Consider the following 15,832-nt stretch of genomic DNA (forward strand, 5'->3'; position numbering starts at 1 on the left):
TTTCTTTTACCTTTGATAAAGGCAAATCCCATAGCATTAAACGAGGGGATATTTATCTCGGTTTTCCAAAGAACTTGTCCCTGGACTAAGCTATAAATGCAAACCATTGTAGGTTCATTTATATTTGAATGATACTTAAATAGTTTGCTTATTTGTACAGCACCTTAGGATGCTAAGAGCATACTTATAATGGTTTTCTATAAGCTTTGAATTAAATACAATTTAATATTTTGTGCAAGACCCTTTTCATGGGGATTTTGTTTATGTTCTTGGATATAGGCCATTGTAGGATATTGATATAAAATTATAAAATGCATTATTTTTTTTTTCATATAATCAGAGGGCCAGAGCAAGCCAAATACCAAGAGATCAGAGGCCAGGCTGGTCGTCTGAGTGAAAACCGTCCTGTTGCCGATCATGCAACCTGCCTCAAGACTTGTGTCGAAGTCATAAAAGATCAGGTACGTTTCAAAGAAATGGTATGTGAAGAAGACAAATTTCATGTGATTATTATAACCTGTTGTGTACTCTATGTTGGGTAAGGGCAACCTACCCTATGTTGTTGACAAATAATCTATTATTGGGCAAGAAGTTCTCTTGAAGAGAGGAATACTGGAATTTTTTTTAGGATAATGTCAATATAAGTTCATTTAGAGAACAAAGTAATATGAACATCATGTGCGAGTCTAAAAATTTTATTTATCAAATTGCAATTTTTGTGATGACTGCAGTTACTACCTTATCTTTGTTCAGTAATTTCTATTCATCTGTGACTTTGTAAATTTATCGTATGTGATTGAAACTTTTCTGCTTGTGTTACAGGTTCATGCTCCTGCCGAATTGAGAACGAGAGATGTCATAGCATTCAGTTATTTTTTCGATAGAGCAACAGAGAGAGGGTTGATTGGTAAGGGACTCTTATCATTATTACTGTTCTACTTTGTTGTTATTTTTGATATATAATGTCACAAAAAATACCATATATATATTTGATTTTTCTTTTTGTGTTGAAATGGCAGCTGTTTGAACTGAGGAAGGTTTTGAGTTATGTAGTGGTATATTTTTGTGATACAAATTTTTATTCAAATAAAAACTCAATCATAAGTTGTCTGATCTGTCATGGGACAGTCTTAAAAATATTAGAAATAAATGCTTCCAACAGCCTTGATTCCTACTGGGTGACCTACTTTGTTCTCTTTACACTGTTGTGCCCTAATTACTAGATTGAATAGGCTTGTATAAAAAAAATAGTTTTTATAGTTTACAAACCTTGCGAGTGCATGCGACTCATAAAAAATGATGGCTAAATATTGAGACACACACACACACACACACACACACACACACACACACACACACACACACACACACACACACACAGATTCAACCCTTCTCACCCCCTCCCCCTTTCCTAACTAAAACCCGCTGGTTGGGTAATTTGTGGAAGATTGTAGTTTCCAAATGTACCTTTCAGGGTATCCCCTCTCACCAAGGTATGACTACTCCTTGTCCCCCTGCTGCTTGGCATGACAGGAAAGAAATATACTATGCTTATATATATAGCAAGGTTTGAGTCCCAGTCAAGCTTGATAGTTTCTTGTAGTTTCTGCAACCTCACCGTCCTTAATTTGTGCAAGCCTATAGGTATACTTAGTAAGTCATCAGCAATCATTACCTGACCCTCCCTGATCCTAGCTTGGGTGAAGAGGGCCCTTGGGTGTTTATCATATGTATATATGGTCGTTTTCTAGGGCATTGTCCTGCTGGCTAGGGCATTGTCACTGTCCCTTGCCTCTGCAATTCATGATCAGCCTTTAAACCTTTAACCCTTTTACCTCCAAAGGACGTACTGGTACGTTTCACAAAAGCCATCCCTTTACCCCCATGGACATACCGGTACGTCCTTGCAAAAAAATGCTATAAAAAAAATTTTTTTCATATTTTTTATAATTTTTTGAGAAAATTCAGGCATTTTCCAAAAGAATAAGACCAACCTGACCCCTCTATGACAAAAATTAAGGCTGTTAGAGCAATTTAAAAAAAGTATGCTGCAAAATGTGCTGGGAAAAAAATAACCCCTTTGGGGTTAAGGGTTGGAAATTTCCAAATAGCCTGGGGGTAAAAGGGTTAAAGAGGAACAAAGTCATCGGTAGAGCTGTGTACCACTCAAGTCTTCTTTATTGCTTACAGATCCCTTCAATGGCGGCACCATCTCAGTCCAAGAATTTCTGCAAGCTGCTGTACAAAGTAAGATATTAGCTGGATAAAAATAGTGAAAGTTTTTTTATTGTGAAATTTGTAATACAAGACGAAGAGAAACTGCTGAAGGCTCCTTTTTTTTCAAAGATTTTTTTCATTTTTTCAACAGCTTGCAATATTCCAAATGCAGAACAGCCAATGGCATGTTTAGATCTAACATACATTGGAGCATTCCTTACAACTGGTTATGGCTTGAAGGGTGACAATTCTATCAAGGTAGGTGTTAGTAACTATGTTTCTTAGATTTGTGTTTTGTTGATTTCCCCAAACATTTGACCCATTTCATTACAAATCCATTTTGTAGAATGAGCCCTTACACATCCTACGTGCTTCAGCTTCCTAGAAGGAAGAAAGAAATTGCTAGTCAGCTGGTTTTATTGCTCACGAGTTTCAAACAGCTGTATTTTTCAGTCTTCTCCACACAATAAGGGGATAAATTTGATTTTCGTGTGGCTTGCTCGCATATGGAAAGTAGACAACTATTGAAATGTACTGTATTTTCCTCTGCAGTTGATGGTAGTTTGCTAATGATAGAATGATTCAAGTATGGGGTTTCTTGTTTATTGATAGGTTTGAAATTATAGTATTCATATTGTTTTAGTGTCAGTAAATTTTAGCTAGCTAGTGAAATTATAGTATTCGTATTGTTGTAGTGTCAGTAAATTTTAGCTAGCTAGTGAAATTATAGTATTCGTATTGTTGTAGTGTCAGTAAATTTTAGCTAGCTAGTGAAATTATAGTATTCGTATTGTTGTAGTGTCAGTAAATTTTAGCTAGCTAGTGAAATTATAGTATTCGTATTGTTGTAGTGTCAGTAAATTTTAGCTAGCTAGTGAAATTATAGTATTCGTATTGTTGTAGTGTCAGTAAATTTTAGCTAGCTAGTGAAATTATAGTATTCGTATTGTTGTAGTGTCAGTAAATTTTAGCTAGCTAGTGAAATTATAGTATTCGTATTGTTGTAGTGTCAGTAAATTTTAGCTAGCTAGTGAAATTATAGTATTCGTATTGTTGTAGTGTCAGTAAATTTTAGCTAGCTAGTTATATACTGTAGTATATAGTGTTGTATAATATAGTATTAACTCATTTGTCTTTATTATATTACCTCATGAAAATAATGACAACCATGGTAGTTAACTTATTTAATGTGAATGCTCTAAATTCAAGTGGGAGTGCAAAGTATAAAATCTATTTATGTAGATACAGTATTAAACTTTTAAAAGAAGGACAATTTATCAAATGAAAATTAGATATGGATAACCCCTTGACTTATACAATACAATGTATGTTTGTTTTGCTTTCCCTTAATTGTCAAGATTCTTTTTTCCAATTTTGTAACTTAACCCTTTTACCCCCAGGCTCTTTGGAAATTTCCAACCCTTAACCCCCAAGGGGTTATTTTTTTCCCAGCACATTTTGCAGTATATTTTTCAATATTAAACTTAGCCGGTGATTATATAAGCTGCAGCTCTGCTGCCCGACAGAAAAACTCTACGCTCAAAATCCGCCAGCGATCGCTATGCAGGTAGGGGGTGTACTTCAACAGCGCCATCTGTCGTGCAGGTACTCAGTACTCAATGTAAACACAGAACTCAATTTTCTCTCTGTCGTGCCACCGGCAAGACCTACTAAATTCGCTGTTGCTTACTGGATTGGTTTTCACATATTTTGGTGAAGTACACATTTCTAGTTTTGAGCTTTCGCTTTGCAGACGTTATCTTCAATACATCCTTGCATTCTTTTGTTGATTTTGGATTATTTGTTGACGACTTTGGATAGATTTTGAATTCCCCTTTGACTAATTCAAAATGGCTGACCCTTCTCAAGTCCCTAAGTTCAGGAAATGTAATGCTAGGGACTGTTCAAGGCGTCTTCCGAAGGCCTCTATCGATCCTCACACCGTTTGTTCCAATTGTTGGGATAAGACCTGTCAATTGGAAGATCGATGTGAGGAATGCGTTGGGCTTTCGGAATTCGATTTCATCGAATTCCAGAAATACACACGTAGGCTAGAGAGAGATAGAGTCAGGAGAAGTTCATCTCGCTCCGTTGAATTTTCCTCTCCTCATGCCCCACAACCTATTCCTTCCCCTGTAGTGGTTGCTCCTGATCCCCCTTCTAGCACTCAACAACCTTCGATGGCAGATATGATGCGTGCCATCCAGGCTCTGGGTGAGAGAGTCGAGTCATTGGCTAGTGACCGTAACCAACTCATGGCAGACGTCAAGGAGTTGAAGTGTAAGAGTGCAGTGGGTAGTGACAAAGTGAGTGGTAGTGTTGTGGAAAGTGTTGTGGATAGTGTTGCGCTTGAGGGTTCGTCTGTTCGTGCCTGTCGTCCTCCCAGTCCGGGACCTCTTGCAAGCTCCCAAGCCCAGGGGAGAAGCAATGTCGTACGACCAAAGGGTTCGAGAGGCTTTAATCAGCGAACAGACGTTCCCTCCGTGGTTTCGGGCGTATCTAACCAAGATCGCCCCACCCACACGAAGACGAGAGAGCCCATTTATTCCTCGTCTGCGGAAGAGGTTTCTCGAAAGAAACCATGGACCAAGGTCTTGCGGCCTCTTAAGCGCAAGTCGGTCCCTTCCGCGCAAGCCCAACGGCCCAGTTGTAGCCACTGGGTCAGTTCGGACTCGCTGCAGTCTTCCGATGACTGCTCACCTCCTAAGAGAGGCAAAGCGGTACCGCATCAGGCAGTAACACCGTCTGTTGCCGCACCTGCTCCTGTAGACCCTAAGTGGTCTTTGCTGCAGACCATGCAGTCACAGTTAACGTCATTGATGCAGGACTTTCGTGCGGAGAAGGTTGACGCTGCACCAACCTCTAGCCTACAACCACCCACGGTTGTGCGTCCAGTGGACGCTGAGGCTACCTTCTCCCGCACTCCAGCTGTGAGAGTCCCGCCACCCATGCGTTCCAGTGTACCCTGCCAGCCGCATGTTGACGTTCAGCGACGCACGGAACCTGCCGTTGACATTCGCGAGTTACAACAACAGCCTAGGTTGTTTTGTTTTGACGCGGTGGGTCAACCTCCGCAACCCAGTGTGGTTACCTCTACTCGCCCACAGCAGACTAGACAGTCTGGAGTAGACGCTTTGCGTCCCCGCGCTGCTATGGTTGTTGCCAGTTCACAGACTGGGCAACAGTTCCATGACGTTGCGTCCGGTTCAGTCACGCGTGCACCCGTGCTGCCGGACTCAGCTGACCAGCCGATTCCTACTCCTTTGCCGCTTCCTCCTCAGTTTTCAGATGATGACGACGCTGCACACATTGACGACCCACATACGGACATCGACGAACCCAAGACCACGCAACCCTCCTTGGACTTTAGGAAAGTTCTTGCACTGTTCAGGGAGATGTATCTTGATCAGTTTGTATCTGCGGCCCCACGCTCTCCTCCATCAGAGTTTGCTTTAGGCACGCAGTCATCCGCGCCTGCCTTTACGAAACTCGTTCTCGCCCGCTCGTCCAAGAGAGCTTTACGAGTGTTGGGAGATTGGATGCAGTCCAGAAAGAACCTTGGGAAGACAGCATTTACGTTTCCCCCTGCGAGACTCTCTTCCAGATCGAGCGTCTGGTATGCCACGGGAGAAGTTCTCGGCTTGGGAGTTCCTGCCTCTGCCCAGGGCGACTTCTCAAGTCTAGTAGACTCTCCCCGCAGGCTAGCCATGAGACGCTCTAAGATATGTTGGTCTCCTTCAGACTTAGACCATCTGTTGAAAGGAGTGTTCAGAGCCTTCGAGGTTTTTAACTTTTTGGACTGGTGTCTGGGAGCTTTGAGCAGGAAGATCTCACCTTCTGACAAGGAAGCTTCCTTGCTCATTATGTCCTGCATGGACAAGGCCATACGTGACGGATCCAGTGAGCTTGCGGCTTCGTTCGTTTCCGGGGTCCTCAAGAAACGGGAAAACCTTTGCTCTTTCCTGTCAGCTGGAGTAACACCGTGTCAGAGATCGGAACTTCTTTTTGCTCCTCTCTCAAAGTGTCTCTTCCCAGAGGACTTGATAAAGGAGATTGCTGCCTCCTTGATTCAGAAAGACACCCATGACCTGGTTGCGTCTTCTGCCCGCAAAGCCACCCCTTTGCCTACCGTGTCTAGACCCAGGATGGACACTCCAGCGTCAAGATTCATTCCGTCCTTTCGTGGCAGAGCCTCCAGCAGAGGAGGTGCTCGTGCCGAAGGGAGACGTGGGAAGAAGAAAGGTACCAAGTCCTTTAAAGGCAGAGTCTGACTGCCACCTTCTTCAGACAGCAGTGGGAGCCAGACTCAAGAACTTCTGGCAGACCTGGGAGAAAAGGGGCGCAGATGCACAATCTGTGAAGTTGCTCAGAGAAGGGTACAAGATCCCGTTTGTCCGCAAACCCCCTCTAGCAACGTCTCCCATCGATCTCTCTCCCAGGTACAGAGAGGAAGACAAGAGGCTAGCTTTGAAGCAGGAGGTGTCTCTCTTACTAGAAAAGGGAGCGGTAGTCAAAGTCCGGGACCATCAATCCCCGGGCTTCTACAACCGTCTCTTCTTGGTGGTAAAGAAGACAGGAGGGTGGAGGCCGGTGCTAGACGTCAGTGCGCTGAATGTCTTTGTCACAAAGCAGACGTTCGCCATGGAGACCACAAAGTCAGTTCTAGCAGCGGTCAGGAAGGAAGACTGGATGGTCTCTTTAGACCTAAGGGACGCATACTTTCACGTCCCCATCCACCCAGAATCCCAACCTTTTCTGAGATTCGTTTACGAAAAGGTTGTCTACCAATTTCAAGCCCTGTGCTTTGGCCTAAGCATGGCTCCTCTTGTTTTTACGAGGCTGATGAGGAATATTGCCAAATTCCTACATTTAGCGGATATCAGAGCCTCCCTCTATTTGGACGACTGGCTTCTAAGAGCTTCTTCCAGTCGTCGCTGTCTGGAGAATCTAAAATGGACTCTAGATCTGATCAAGGAATTGGGTCTCCTGGTCAATATGGAAAAGTCCCAACTGGTCCCATCCCAAACTATAGTGTATTTAGGGATGGAGATTCACAGTCAAGCATTTCGGGCTTTTCCGTCGGCCCCCAGAACAAGTCAAGCCCAGGTATGCATCCAGAACATGCTAAAGAAGAAACGATGTTCAGTCAGACAGTGGATGAGTCTGATAGGGACGCTATCATCCCTGGAACAGTTCGTTTCGTTAGGGAGACTACACCTCCGTCCCCTGCAATTTCACCTAGCTGTATACTGGAAAAAGGACAAGACGCTAGAAGCGGTCTCGATCCCCATTTCCGAGAAGATGAAGTCATCACTGACTTGGTGGAAGGACAGTATCAACCTCAGAGAGGGTCTGCCCCTGGCAGTTCAGACCCCCAACCACGTTCTCTTCTCGGACGCATCGGACACGGGCTGGGGTGCGACATTGGACGGTCGGGAATGCTCGGGAACGTGGAACTCGAATCAAAGAACGTTACATATTAACTGCAAGGAGCTACTGGCAGTTCATCTGGCCTTGAAAAGCTTCAAGTCCCTCCTTCAAGGCAAAGTGGTGGAGGTGAACTCGGACAACACCACGGCCTTGGCGTACATCTCCAAGCAAGGAGGGACCCATTCTATGACGTTGTACGAGATCGCAAGGGACCTCCTCACCTGGTCAAGAGATCTAAACCTTTCTCTAGTAACGAGGTTTATCCAAGGCAATATGAATGTCATGGCGGATTGCCTCAGTCGGAAGGGTCAAATCATCCCAACAGAATGGACCCTACACAAGGATGTGTGCAAGAGACTATGGGCCACATGGGGCCAACCTACCATAGATCTCTTCGCAACCTCGATGACCAAGAGGCTCCCAATATATTGCTCACCAATCCCGGACCCAGCAGCAGTTCATATAGATGCCTTTCTACTGGATTGGTCCCATCTAGACCTTTATGCATTCCCCCCGTTCAAGATTGTCAACAAGGTACTGCAGAAGTTCGCCTCTCACGAAGGGACAAGGTTGACGTTAGTTGCTCCCCTCTGGCCCGCGAGAGAATGGTTCACCGAGGTACTTCAATGGCTGGTGGACGTTCCCAGAACTCTTCCTCTAAGAGTGGACCTTCTACGTCAGCCACACGTAAAGAAGGTACACCCAAGCCTCCACGCTCTTCGTCTGACTGCCTTCAGACTATCGAAAGACTCTCTAGAGCTAGAGGCTTTTCGAAGGAGGCAGCCAGGGCGATTGCTAGAGCAAGGAGGACATCCACTCTTAGAGTCTACCAGTCGAAGTGGGAAGTCTTCCGAAACTGGTGCAAGTCGGTATCAGTATCCTCGACCAGTACCTCTGTAACCCAAATAGCTGACTTCCTATTATACCTGAGGAAAGAAAGATCTCTTTCAGCTCCCACTATCAAAGGTTACAGAAGCATGTTGGCAACAGTCTTCCGTCACAGAGGCTTAGATCTTTCCAACAACAAAGATCTACAGGACCTCCTTAAGTCTTTTGAGACCACGAAGGAGCGTCATTTGGCTACACCTGGATGGAATTTAGACGTGGTACTAAGATTCCTGATGTCAGAAAGGTTCGAGCCACTACAATCAGCCTCCTTTAAAGATCTCACTTTAAAGACTCTTTTCCTGGTTTGCTTAGCCAGAGCTAAAAGAGTCAGTGAGATTCACGCCTTCAGCAGGAACATCGGATTTTCATCTGAAACGGCTACATGTTCCTTACAGCTTGGTTTTCTAGCCAAAAACGAGCTACCTTCTCGCCCTTGGCCGAAATCGTTCGATATTCCAAGACTTTCAAATATGGTTGGAAATGAACTAGAAAGAGTCTTATGCCCTGTTAGAGCTCTTAAGTTCTATTTAAGACGAACTAAATCTTTACGAGGACAGTCAGAAGCTTTATGGTGTTCTATTAAGAAACCCTTGTTGCCTATGTCAAAGAATGCAGTTTCCTATTATATCAGACTGTTGATACGAGAAGCTCATTCCCATCTGAATGAAGAAGACCATGCTTTGCTGAAGGTAAAGACACATGAAGTTAGAGCTGTCGCTACTTCAGTGGCTTTTAAACAAAATAGATCTCTGCAGAGTGTAATGGACGCAACCTATTGGAGAAGCAAGTCAGTGTTCGCGTCTTGTTATCTTAAAGATGTCCAGTCTCTTTACGAGAACTGCTACACCCTGGGACCATTCGTAGCAGCGAGTGCAGTAGTGGGTGAGGGCTCAACCACTACATTCCCCTAATTCCATAACCTTTTTTAATCTTTCTCTTGAAATGTTTTTTATTGTTGTTTTTGGGTTGTCCGGAAGGCTAAGAAGCCTTTCGCATCCTGGTTGATTTGGCGGGTGGTCAAATTCTTTTCTTGAGAAGCGCCTAGATTAGAGGTTTAGATGAGGTCCTGTAGTATGGGTTGCAACCCTTGATACTTCAGCTCCTAGGAGTCGCTCAGCATCCTAAGAGGATCGCGAGGCTCAGTAAGGAAGACGTACTTAAAAAAGGCAGAGTAATTGTTCAAGTCGACTTCCTTACCAGGTACTTATTTATTTTATGTTTGTTATTTTGAATAACTGCTAAAATGAAATAAAAATTCTTAGCTCATATGATGTAAACATATTTTGCTGGTCTCTACCCACCCCCCTGGGTGTGAATCAGCTATTATAATCACCGGCTAAGTTAAATATTGAAAAATGTTATTTTGATAATAAAATAAATTTTTGAATATACTTACCCGGTGATTATAAATTAAAGGACCCTCCCTTCCTCCCCAATAGAGACACAGTGGACCGAGGAGAAAATTGAGTTCTTTGTTTACAATGAGTAATGGGTATCTGAACGACAGATGGCGCTGTTGAGTACACCCCCTACCTGTGTAGCGATCGCTGGCGAATTTTTACGTAGAGTTTTTCTGTCGAGCAACAGAGTTGCAGCTATTATAATCACCGGGTAAGTATATTCAAAAATTTATTTTATTATAAAAATAACATTTTCCAATATTAAACTTACCCGATAATCATGTAGCTGTCAACTCCGTTGCCCGACAGAATTCTACGGAAGGGATACGCCAGCGATCGCTATACAAGAGGGGGGTGTACTCACAAGCGCCACCTGTGGCCAGGTACTGCAGTACTTCTTGTTGACACCACTTCAATTTTTCCTCTGTCGTGCTTCCGGCAAGACGTTCATGGATACGCTTATAATTTTGGAGTCTTGTTCACGGTTTTTGGTGAAGTATTGCTCTAAGATTTCAGCTTTCGCTATTCAGGAAGTTTTATTATTAGCTTAGCTAACTTTTGGAATTAATTTGATTAATTATGGTGACGAAGAGAGTATGAACTCTCTTTCACCTTTAAATGGCCGACCCTTCCCTTAGACGGAAGTGTTGGTGTCTAAGAGAGTATAGACTCTCTTTCTTAATTTTGCTTAACAAAAGTTATAGATTTATTTTATATCTCTCCGCCTTTTATAGGCCTCTTCGATTAACTTCCTTTTTTATAAATTTATTAAAATTAATTTTTATATTTGTTTATATTCGACCTTTCCTAATAGTAGGCGGTCTTTTCTTGTACCGAAGTTAATTAACATTGAGCCCGTCATTTCGGTTTTACCTGTTAACATATTATGCTATTTTAATGTTTTTGAAAGAATTTCTTTGATAGTCTCGTACTGTTTCAAAGTTGAACTAACGTTTTGTTTTGTCTCTGCAGTTGTTGACGTTCAGAACGTTCAACTTGCACTCTATCGTTACGATAGAAAGAGAATTTTCACGGTGTCACGTTGCAGCAAGAGTAAACCGTTTATAGCGTTTTGTTCATTCTTTCTTAGCTTAATGGTTTTAATTCTAATAAAGGAACTTTTAATTTGGGAAATCTTTCAGTTTTTTTCCTTTAACAATAATATGTTTTAACGAGTATATATGATTGGGCTCTTCTCTCAGGTTCTAAGTCAAGAGAGAGAGAGAGAGAGAGAGATAGAGACGGAGGGAGAGAGAGCTGGATAAACGTTTCGTTCAAGCGAGTAACGTTGTTATCGTTTTTGCTCTTCTCCCTAGTCTCTTTAGGGGAAGAAGGTAAACGTTTCTAGAGTTTATTCTTGTTCTCAAGCTTTATGCGGTGAGAGATTTTAAACGTAGTTTATTTGATCTAGTGTTTAGTCTCTTTCCAGCCACTGAATTATTTATCTTTCATTAGATTTTTCTGTTACATTGTAATTCTGTTTTCGCAATTACTAACTTTTAAGGAAGGATAGAATTGCGTGTTTCAGGTACAAACCACTTAAAGTTTCGAGTTCAGTGAAATAAGTGCAAACAGAAATTCAAAAGTGATAAGTGATTAGCGCAAAGTGTGTCAGTGTTGTGCGTGAGGGTACTTCTGTGCGTGCCAGTCGTCCTCCCAGTCCGGGACCTCTTGCAAGCTCCCAAGCCCAGGGGAGAAGCAATGTCGAAGGGCAAAAGGGTTCGGCAGGCCTTGATCGGCGCACAGAAGTATCCTCGGTGGTTGCGGGCGTGTCTTACAGAGACCGTCACTCCCACCCGCAGACGATTGAGCCCTTATTTTACTCGTCTGCAGAAGAAATTTCGGGGAGAAAACGCTGGACTCAGGTCTCAAGACCTCTTAAACGTAAAGTCCAGACCTCTAGAGTTCAACAACCCGGATGCAGTCATTGGGTTAGCTCTGACTCTCCGCAGTCATCAGGTGACTGCACACCTCCTAAGAGAGGTAAGATGATGCCGCAACAGACCTCATCTTCTGTTAAGGCTTTGCCTCAGCAGACCTTAGCGTCTGCCGACCCCAAGATGACTTTGCTGCAGTCCATGCAGTCACAACTTGCGGTCTTAATGCGTGAGTGTCAGGCTGAGAAGGTTACACCTCCTCCTGCGATCGCTCCGCCTCACCGCAGTCCAGTCTGCCAGGCGTACGATGTTGAGGTTCCTCAGGATACCTTACCGAGTACTGAGTTGCCAGTTACCAGCGGTGTGCAGCAACCTCCGCCTTCCTTAAGGCAACCTCAGCAATGGGAGCAGGAATCTTATGCCTTACTTCCTCCGCTTCCGCTTGCGGTTCCACCAGCGAGGCAACAATCTCTTGAGGTACGACAACCTCTTCCATCAATGAGGCAGCCACCTCAGCACTCGCTGCAGCGACCTCAACCCTCCTCAAGGCGAGAGCCTCAACTCCTTAGGCTAGCACCTCAGGAACCTCAACTCGCGAGACAAGAACTGCGTTCTGCGCAGCCGCTACCTCAACTCTCGCAGCTCACACCTCAGGAACCTCAACTCGTTCCTCAGGAACCTGCTACTGCGCATCCGCAACCCTTACAGCAAGCGCAACTCTTGAGGCAGCAACCTCATGCTATGAGTCAGCCACCTCAACGCATGCATCTGCCACTTTCTCCTCAACTTGAGCCTCTTCCAATTCAACTTGGAAATAACAAATGACAATAATAACACCTCATTACTTTCATAACTTGCATTCGTAATCATATACATGTATGCCTACACAAACATTATGATAATGGAGGTTATTTGTATTACTTAATATAAAAATATATATGTATTCCTTGCAATATATTTTTAACAAAATCGCAAAAGAGGGCAAAAATATCTTCAAAACAAAAATGAATCATGAGTTATGAATGTAAGGTAAATATTATGTTGATATTAAAACCCCATGCAAGCATGCATGAAGTAATGCAGTGTTGCCAACAGGGCGAGTTTCCCTTTCCTGAGGTGAAGTAGATTATAGTACATTTAGTGCAGCTTAATTCTACGATTATCATGCCGGCTATCAAATTCATCAACAAAACAGTCTAAATCAATTCCCTCGACACGTGCACTTTCAATGGACAGTAATGCGATATTACTCACTCTAGCACTGGTCATGGAATTTCTGAGAAATGTTACACGCCATGCAACACGCTCTGCTTACCTTACAGCATGCTCTACATACAGCATGCTCTGCATACAGCATGCTCTGCATACAACATGCTCTGCATACCTTACCGCATGCTTCTCAGTCACACATCTTTGGTTGTTGCCAACTCACTAGACTGTCAAGCAGTTTCATAACGTTGCCTTCTAGTCTGCTGCTTTTGCACCAGTGAAACCCCCACTGAGAGAACTTAGCTTTTCTCGGATATGGTCCCTGTAGATGAGAAAGTGCTTTTCTCCCTCCTTCTGATATTCCCTTGAGGACTCTGTCATTTGGAGAGGAGCCTTTAGCTGCGTAGCCTCATATGAACTTTTATTTAAGCATAACATGCTTCCAGGGAAGGTAATGGTTCCACTTCAGTCGCTAACCCCGTCTGTTACCACACCTGCTCCCATAGACCTTGAGCTGTGTTGCAAGACATGCAGTCCAAGCTTAGTCCTTGTTAGAGGATTTTTTGTTTACGGAGTCAGTGTGTCACTGGGAAGACGTTCAACAACCAACAGAAGTGACTTGTTGTGACGCAGTGCGGCAACCTCAGCAACCCGATAAGGAGTTGTCTGTACGACCCAGACAGTCTAGACAGCTTCGGGTTGTCACTGTACTTCCTCGCTTCCCCATGGTTGACAGTTCACAGACTGTGCAGCAGTACCATGATCTTGTGTCCGGCTCCGTCAGACGACTGGCTTTTAAGAGCTCCCACAAGTCGTCGCTGTCTGGAGATTCTCAGATGGACTATGGATCTGACCAAGGAACTGGGCCTCCTGGTCAATTTTGAGGAGTCTCAGCTCGTCCCATCCCAGACCATTGTCTCCCTGGGTATGGATCTTCAGAGTCGAGCTTTTCGGGCTTTTCCGTCGGCCCCAAGGATCTTCCAAGCCCTAGAATGCATCCAGAGCATGCTGAGAAGGAACCGATGCTCAGTCAGGTAGTGGATGAGTCTAACAGGGACACTTTCATCGCTGGCCCTGTTCATCGTGTTAGGGAGACTCCACCTCCCCCCCTTCAGTATCATCTAGCTGCTCACTGGATAAAGGACATGACGCTAGAGACGGTCTCAGTTCCTGTTTCCGAAGAGAGGAGGTCTTCTCTCGCGTGGTGTAAGAACAGCTTTCTTCTCAAGGAAGTCTACCTTTGGCTGTTCAGAAACCCGACCGCCGTCTCCTCTCGGACGCATCAGACACGGGCTGGGGTGCGACTTTGGACGGACAGGAATGCTCGGGAACATGGAATCAGGAGCAAAGGACACTTCACATCAATTGCAAGGAGTTGTTGGCGGTTCTTCTGGCCTTGATAAACTTCAAGTCCCTCCAGCTTAACAAAGTGGTGGAGGTGGACTCTGACAACACCACAGCCCTGGCTTACATCTTCAAGCAGGGAGGGACTCTTTCGTGAAGTTGTTCTAGATCGCAAGGGACCTCCTCATCTGGTCTAAAGATCGAAAGCTCACGCTGGTAACGAGGTTCATTCAGGGCGGTATGAATGTCATGGCAGATCACCTCAGCCGGAAGGGTCAGGTCATCCCCACAGAGTGGACCCTTCACAAGAATGTTTGCAGCAGACTTTGGGCCCTGTGGGGTCAGCCAACCATAGATCTGTTCGCTACCTCGATAACCTAGAGACTCCTGTTGTATTGTTCTCCGATTCCAGACCCAGCAGCAGTTCACGTGAATGCTTTTCTGCTGGATTGGTTCCATCTCGACCTGTATGCATTCCCGCCGTTCAAGATTGTCAACAGGGTACTTCAGAAGTTCTCCTCTCGCAGAGGGACACGGCTGACGTTGGTTGGCTCCGCTCTGGCCCGCGAGAGAATGGTTCTTAGAGGTACTGCAATGGCTGGTCGACATTCCCAGGACTCTTCCTCTAGGAGTGAACCTTCTACGTCTACCTCACGTAAAGAAGGTACACCCAAACCTCCACGCTCTTCGTCTGACTGCCTTCAGACTTTCGAAAGACTCTCAAGAGCTAGGGGTTTTTCGAAGGAGGCAGCCAGAGCGATTGCCAAAGCAAGGAGAACATCCACTCTCAGAATCTATCAGTCTCAAGGGGAAGTCTTCCGTAGCTGGTACAAGACCAATGCAGTTTCCTCAACCAGTACCACTGTAACCCAGATTGCTGGCTTCCTGTTATATCTAAGGAAAGTAAGATCCCTTTCAGCTCCTACGATCAAGGGTTACAGAAGTATGTTGGCAGCGGTTTTCCGCCACAGAGGCTTGGATCTTTCCACCAACAAAGATCTACAGGACCTCCCTAGGTCTTTTGAGACCTCAAAGGAACGTCGGTTGTCCACTCCAGGCTGGAATCTAGACGTGGTCCTAAGGTTCCTTATGTCATCAAGATTTGAACCTCTCCAATCAGCCTCTTTTTAGGACCTCACATTAAAAACTCTTTTCCTCGTGTGCTTGACAACAGCTAAAAGAGTAAGTGAGATCCACGCCTTCAGCAGGATCATTGTTTTCACATCTGAAACGGCTACATGTTCCTTGCAGCTCGGTTTTTGCTAAACGAGCTTCCTTCACGTCCTTGGCCTAAGTCGTTCGAGATCCCAAGCCTGTCCAACTTGGTGGGGAATGAACTGGAGAGAGTACTTTGCCCAGTTAGAGCTCTTAGGTACTATCTAAAAAGGTCTTAACCTTTACGAGGACAATCAGAAGCCTTATGGTGTGCTATCAAGAAACCTTCTTTTCCAAGTTCTAAGAACTCAG

At 44.4% G+C, this 15,832-nt stretch overlaps 1 protein-coding gene across 3 annotated transcripts in view; it reads left to right on the forward strand.

Moving 5' to 3' along the window:
• The window catches only part of LOC137655626 (ectonucleoside triphosphate diphosphohydrolase 5-like), an 89,210-nt gene that overhangs the window by 70,636 nt on the left and 2,742 nt on the right, over positions 1–15,832 (forward strand). For all 3 annotated transcript variants that reach the window (XM_068389542.1, XM_068389539.1, XM_068389540.1), the window contains 4 exons: positions 341–461; positions 823–907; positions 2,191–2,247; positions 2,369–2,475. In XM_068389542.1, the coding sequence (XP_068245643.1) occupies positions 341–461; positions 823–907; positions 2,191–2,247; positions 2,369–2,475 (370 nt within the window). The remainder of the gene's footprint in view (positions 1–340; positions 462–822; positions 908–2,190; positions 2,248–2,368; positions 2,476–15,832) is intronic.

Source organism: Palaemon carinicauda, chromosome 16 (assembly GCF_036898095.1).
Source record: "Palaemon carinicauda isolate YSFRI2023 chromosome 16, ASM3689809v2, whole genome shotgun sequence".
Lineage (NCBI taxonomy): Eukaryota > Metazoa > Arthropoda > Malacostraca > Decapoda > Palaemonidae > Palaemon > Palaemon carinicauda.